At 35.2% G+C, this 7582-nt stretch overlaps 1 protein-coding gene across 1 annotated transcript; it reads left to right on the top strand.

Moving 5' to 3' along the window:
• Positions 1–781: 781 nt before the first annotated feature.
• LOC139510823 (uncharacterized) lies at positions 782–7141 on the top strand. The gene has a single exon (XM_071297358.1). It carries the CDS (start codon positions 782–784, stop codon positions 7139–7141), a length of 6360 nt encoding a protein of 2119 aa, XP_071153459.1.
• Positions 7142–7582: the final 441 nt, after the last annotated feature.

The following is a 7582-nucleotide window of genomic DNA, read 5'->3' as shown; positions in this document are numbered from 1 at the left end:
TCATCCAACTGGAAATAAAACCATTGTCTCATTAACGGTATATGATGTCTAAGTACGCACCCACGTTTAGTCACCATCGGGACATTGAGATTTAATAATTCTATCGCCTAAATGTGCTTTAAATTTGTTCTGGTCTTTAGCATGCATGTAGCTTTTGCCACAGGACGTTTAAAAAACAAACAATAAATTGAAAAATTAAAACTATCTGGTCACTTCTGTTAACTTGTCATTTAAGTGACAGTACGAGGGCTTTCCGGTTTATTTGGCTGGACTGGATAATAAATCCACATTCGGTGACAATGTCTGAATGAGATCTTATCATTTTGTTTTTTTCTTTCATGTGATAGAAAGAAAAAAAACCTTTTAGTCGACCTTTGTTGAATCCACTGAACTTAAAACACAATAAATAAAAAAGAAAACAATTCAAAAATTTTAAATCTTGAAATACATACAAATTATACAATAATCATTGGACAGAGGTACAGTTATTCATTTCGATTATATGTTGACGCACATTCGAAATACGCATTAGTGATTTGATTTTCATATGTAAATGTCGTATACGAATTCATTTCGCATGAAGACAAAGAAGTTACAAAGGCTTCTGTTACACTTCTTGCAGTATTTACTTGTAACATTTTTGTTATATCTATTAAACTGAGATTTATAACTTTATTTTCAACTCAAACAGAAATTAAGCTACCCACAGAATATATTTGTTTTAAAGATCACAAAAAAGACCTGAATTTCATCACTTGCATATTGAATGCAAAATATTGCTATGGATATAAAGCAAATTATCAAAGAGGTAAAGGAAAGCTTAGCTATAAATTGTAACAATGAACATGAGTTTATACTCCCTGATAACTACCCAGTTGTTGAACATAACCAACCAGCTACCTACAATGCTTGTAGTATTAATTTTCAAAAAACTTTACAAAATTTGAAGACACAAGTATTGTTACACTCTCAGCACGAACAAGAGTTTCAACTACCCTTTGAGTATCAACTGGTTCAGAAAATCTCGTCAAAGAAATTTCAATGTCATGATGAAGAAACCCATTCTGTAGGTTTTAATTATTCTAATTTACATACATCTGAAAGTAATATTTTAAATAAAGCTGTCTCAAAACTTAAAGATGAAGTTCGTTATCAGAGTACACTCATACAAGACTTTAATCTACCATTCAATGATTTAATTGAACAAAGGAAGCAAGAGAAAGGAGACAACGAAGGGAGTCTTGATGATGACAAAAGAATATCAAAATACAAAAAAGATAAATATAAGAAGGCACAAAAGAAGAAGACAAAAACATCTACCAGAAACAAGAGGGAAAAAGACAAAGAACGCAAGAGAAAAGAAAGAAATTTGCAAAAAGAAACTGTTAACATTGCTAAGCAACAGTCTGAAACACAATGGAAGAAAATGTATAAGGAAAAGCCGTCTTACAGACAATATAAAAAACAATACAGCGTGGAGACATACTATTCAAATATACCTTATAAAGAAGCAAAGAAAGATAAGAGTAAAGACAAGTATAGACTAAATGAACAATTTAAACAAGAAGTGAAGAACAGAAGTAAAACCAAGTATCAGTTAAATGTACAGTTTCAACAAGAAAAGAAACAAAGGAGTAAATCCAAATATCATCTGAACATACCATTTCAACAAGCAGTGAAGCAAAGGAGCAAAATTAAATACAAATTAAATATTCAATTTAGAGAGGCAGTAAAAAGAGCAAGTCTTCACAAATATGCATTTGACTGCAGCTTTCATGAAAAAGTGAACAGATTGAATTTATTAAGGTATAGACAGAAAGTGCTTGTCAATGAAAAAATAAAAGAAAGATTACGTAGGCAGTACAAACATGACCTGCTGATAAGACAAAGGAAAATGTTGATGATAAAACAAAGACGTTTAAATAAAAACCACAATATGCATGGTATTGCAACTTTCTTTAGAAAACAAGTTAGAGATGGGCCAACTTGTGTATGCTCAGTTTGTCACAAGTTTAAGTTTAAGAAACAGGTTGTCATATGTGACAAACAAAAATACTCCAAAAAAGGTACAAAAAGCATAGCAATGGCAAATCGCTGCATTACTAAACAATTCCTTTCCAGTTGTTCGGACCAATGTCAAAACACCTGTGAAACCATAAATCACAAGCAATGGATATGTTTTACCTGCCACTACCACGTTCTGAAAGGACAATTACCACCAGACGCTTATGTTAATGGTCTTCAATTGCCACATATTCCAGATCAGCTAAACTCCTTGAATAAATTGGAAAAGCAACTAATCTCTATAAGGATACCATTTATGAAAATAATACAGCTTCCAAAAGGAAATCAGCGAGGGTTTATTGGACCATGTGTTTCTGTTCCTACAGACGTTGAGAAGACCACCAATGTACTGCCAAGGTGTGAAACTGAAACAGAACTAATCAGATGTAAGCTCAAACGAAAACTAGAATACAAAGGCTATAATCAGTATGAATATGTTAGTCGAAAGAAAATTTGTAGCGGTTTGAAATATTTACAGGAAAAAAATCCATATTATCATGACAAGTTGTTGAATAAAAAATGGATAGACAATACTTCTTCAGATTTTGAGGACTTAGTTTTAGAAGAGACAGAACATATTGAGTTGCAACCACAGGAAGAAGATAGAATTGCTAATCCCAATGACGAAGACGAGTCAGTAAAGGACAGAGGCTTACCTTCGGACACGTGCCTCCAACCTGTGGATATGGGGCAGGAAATTCTAGACCAGCATTTTGATCATATCTTTTGTGTTGCCCCAGGAGAAGGGAATACACCTGTCAGCATGTTGCAAGAAGAAGGAAATGAAGCAATGTCATTTCCTGTTCAATTTCCTGAAGGATCATTTGGATCTTTTGATGGTAAGAGATCTCTGCATCTTACACGGTCAAAATATTTCCATGCGAGACTTTTCAGTGCTGACTCTCGATTTTCAAGTGACACATCCTACATTTTTTATGCTCAGTACTTGTCTGAACTTGAGCAGGTAATATCTAAAGTGTCAATAGCATTGCGCAAAAGTAGTGGAAAAGATCAGTCAGGAAACACCATTACAGCAAGTATGCTCACAGATAAGAACCAACTGAAAAAAATTTTGACCACTGACCAGGGATATAAATTCATGACACCAATCAGAGGTACACCTCCATATTGGCAAGCAACACTCCGTGATTTAATGGCTAGTATACGCCAACTAGGCATTCCTACTTGGTTTGCAACATTCTCTGCAGCTGACTTGAGATGGACAGAAACACTTCAAGTTCTCTTGGAGCAACAAAAGAGCACAGAATCGTTGGAAGATCTTGATTGGACTGGCAAATCCAAAGTATTACAGAACAATCCAGTAATGAGCGCTGTCATGTTTGATTATAGGTTTAACACTTTCCTTAAAGAAATCATAATAAAGAAAAATATCATTGGTAATGTCAAGGACCATTTTCATCGGATTGAGTTTCAACAACGCGGATCTCCACATGCACATTGTCTATTTTGGATTAAAGACGCGCCATTACTTGACACTCATGACGACAAGACAGTGTGTGAGTTTGTAGACACGTACGTAACTTGCGAACTACCTGGCGTTACTAGTGACCCTGAATTACATGAAATAGTTACCAGTGTGCAGCAGCACAGCAAAAATCACTCGAAATCATGTGCAAAAAAAGGGACACAATGCAGATTTAATTTCCCACGACCGCCATCAGAAAATACGTTCATATCTCGTACTCCAAGTAAAACAGGACCAACAGTACAAAGATCATCAAAACAGACACATTCATTTGCAAAAGACGTATTACTAAAACTATGGAATACTATAAACAATGTAAACTTAGAACATATAACAACAGAAAACCTTTTTACTGCAGCTGGAATAACTCAAGAAGAATTTGAATCAGCATCAAACATTTTAACAAAAAGAACCAACATCACTTTAAAACGTAAACCTGCTGATATCTGGATCAATCAGTACAACCCAAGTCTACTCCGTTGTTGGAATGCAAATATGGATCTGCAATACATAACTGATGCCTATTCATGTGTTATGTATATCATCTCTTATATTTCAAAAGCAGAAAGAGAAATGGGAGTAGTTTTAGAAAATGCCAGAAAAGAAGCAGCAGAAGGTAATTGTGATGCTCAGGATGCCATGAAACAAATAGGAGGAGCCTACTTCAGGCAGCGGGAAGTCAGCGCACAAGAAGCTACATATAGGGCATGCGGTCTTCACCTAAAGGAATCATCAAGAAAGGTCCAGTTTCTTCCTGTTGGTAATAATCCAGTAAAAATGAGCTTACCACTTAATATCATTCAAATGAAGGCCAATCAGTTAGATAAAAGTATATGGATGCATTCTTTGTATGATAGATACAAGGCTCGCCCAGTCAGTCCAGAGTTTGATTTTATCTGTTATGCATCATTTTCATCTGAATATCGTGTTCTCTCACCTTCACAACTCCCCAAAAAACCTTCACAATATGTTTTTAAACTGCAGAGCGATCTTGGATACATTCGTAAACATTCTCGGACAGAGGCAGCCGTTGTAGCATATCCAAGATTTTCTAAAAACAAGAATCCTGAGCTATATTTTAAATCAAGTCTACAGCTTTTTTTGCCTCACAGAATGGATGGCCAACTAAAGCCACTGAAATTTAAAACTTATGAAGAAATGTATAACAATGGAGCAGTTGCCTTTGACTTATCAAAGGAACCACAAAAAGTAAAAGCAATTGTAGAATCAAACAGACAGGTATTTGAGCACAATGTAGACGAGTTAGATGAGGCACAGGAGTTGTTAGAAAAACAAGGGCCCCTCGAGGATGCATGGGCATTGATCGCTCCAGAGTCAGAAGCTGAACGTATAGAAACACAGAGTGAGAAAGAACACCTTGGTCATGAAGATAGCTTAGAAATACCCGATTTAGACACTACAAACAAAAAACACAGAGGAGGGGTAGAGTTTGAAATTAGGCAAAGTTTATTTACTTCGCAAGAATTAAAACACCTGTTGCGACAACTAAATACAGAACAGAAAATGGTTTTTTATCAGATAAGACAGTGGTGCCTAGATAAAGTGAATGGCAAAAATCCAGATCCTTTTAAGATATTCATTAATGGGGGTGCTGGTACAGGGAAGAGTCACCTTATTAAGTGCTTGTGTTTTGAGGCAAACAAAATCCTGTCTCCACATGCACCAAATCCAGACGATATTGTTGTGCTTGTCACAGCACCTACAGCAACTGCTGCTTTCAATATCGGTGGAACAACTCTTCATCAAGCGTTTTCACTTTCTAAATCACTACCATTTCCGTATATTTACATGCGTGATGAGGAAATAAATAAGCTTCGAGCTAAACTTCAGAACCTTCATGTTTTAATTATAGATGAAATATCCATGGTTGGTCAACGTGTTCTTCTGTATGTCAGTGAGCGACTACGCCAAATCAAGCAAAGTGGAAATGCTCTCTTTGGAAACATATGTGTTATTGCTGTCGGAGATTTTTACCAGCTACCACCCGTGAAACAGAAGTGTCTATACGATTTAAGACCGGAAAACTTTTTCCCACTATGGAGTTCAAATTTTTCATTGGTTGAATTGAATCAAATAATGCGACAAAAGGAGGGTTCCGAATTTGCTCACTTATTGAACAGATTACGTGTAAAAAAGAAAGCTGAGAATTTGCTACCCGTTGATTATTGTTTATTAAAATCCTGTTTGACACATTCTGTTCCCGAAGAAAGTCTTCATATCTTTGCCACTAACAAAGAAATAGATTGTCATAACAGTAAGATGATTGCCAAAGTTTGCCAACAAACAGAAACAATAATGGCACAGGATTATGATCGAAATCCAACGACAGGCGAACTTATTCTCCAAACTTCACCATATGATACTTCACATGATTTCTTACCTCCACAGTTAATAATTGGACCGAAAGCCAGAGTTATGCTTATAAGGAATGTTGATATCACAATAGGTTTGGTCAATGGTGTTATTGGGACGGTGATAAGCATACTACCTGGCCGCAAGGAGTCTTCTTTGCCATGTGCAGTAAAAGTACTTTTTGACAACAAAAACATTGGAAGAAAACCTGTCTCATCATCACAGCCAAGAGAACATATACCAATTGACATTACGCCAATTGAGGAAAATTTGAAGAAAAATGCTGTCCGACATCAATTTCCGTTGCAGTTAGCATGGGCCTGTACCACACATAAGGTACAGGGACTCACCACCGATAAAGCGGTTGTCTCAATGAAGAACATATTTGCTGCTGGTATGGCTTATGTTGCGCTCAGTCGTGTTAGATCATTGGAGGGTTTGGTAATTGAAGACCTTAATGCAGACAAGATTTACTGCACTGAACAGATTTCAACTGCACTGCAAAGGATGCCAAAGTATTTAGTCCAAAGACAAGATGAGCTGAACTTAAAGCAAAATCAACTACGTATATTGCTTCATAATATTCAAGGATTGATACCACATATTGAAGACCTGCAGGCAAATAGTGATATTCAAAATGTGAAATTTATTTGTTTAACAGAGACGTGGATGGAAAAAAAATCTACTTCACCGAATTTGAAACATTTTCATTTAATACATAAACCAAGATCGGAATCATATACATCAACAAAAGGTATCTTTAATGACCTAAGTAACAAAAAACATGGTGGTGTTGGTATTTATGTCAGAAATCAGCAGCAGTATACTCAACTATCATTAGAATCTTGTAATATTGAATGTATCGGTGTGAATATTGATGTCATCAAAACCAACATACTTGTCATCTATAGACCAGTATCATACACTACATCTATATTTTTGGAACAGTTACAACATGTTATTGATGCTTTACCACCTGAAAACGGATCAACAATACTTATGGGTGATTTTAATGAGGACATTCTAAAATCAAAATCACAAATACAGTTGTTTATGGAACAAAATGAGTTCAAACAAATTTTAAACAAAGCAACAACTGATGGAGATACCCTGATTGATCATGTATATGTTCGTGGAAAATTGCCAATTTCATATGACATACTACAAACTTATTACAGTTATCACAACATGGTGCAATTGCAGATTCCTGTCAATTAAGATAACTAAATCGTGTTTAAAAGTAAATGGTCTTTTTCAAACCATTGCCCATTGTTTTAACTGGTGCTTGAAATGATGAATGATTTGAGTTCCCTAATAGTGTTTGAAATGTTAATTTTCTTTTTGAAAACATTGTCCATTGTTTAAACGGCTGCGTGAAAAAGTGAATCATTTGATTTCACTTAAACATGTTTGAAAGAAATGTGAATAGTCAGCCTTTTTTAAACCGTTGTCCATAGTTTTAACTGTTGCTCGAAAATGTGAATGTTTTCAGTTCACAAAATTGTGTTTGAATGTAAATTATAGTGATTTTGAAACAATTGTCTATACTAGTAGTTTAAACTGTAGCTTGAAAATGTGAATTTTGAGTTCACTAAATAGTCTTTGAAATGTAAATAGTCGTTTTGAAACAATTGCCCACTGTTTAAGCTATTGCTTGAA

Source organism: Mytilus edulis, chromosome 2 (assembly GCF_963676685.1).
Source record: "Mytilus edulis chromosome 2, xbMytEdul2.2, whole genome shotgun sequence".
Lineage (NCBI taxonomy): Eukaryota > Metazoa > Mollusca > Bivalvia > Mytilida > Mytilidae > Mytilus > Mytilus edulis.
This window is presented reverse-complemented; position numbering and strand designations above follow the sequence as displayed.

What these genes read in the sequence shown, in the direction of transcription:
- LOC139510823 (XM_071297358.1), top strand. Translation starts at nt 782, where the DNA reads ATGGATATAAAGCAAATTATCAAAGAGGTAAAGGAAAGCTTAGCTATA.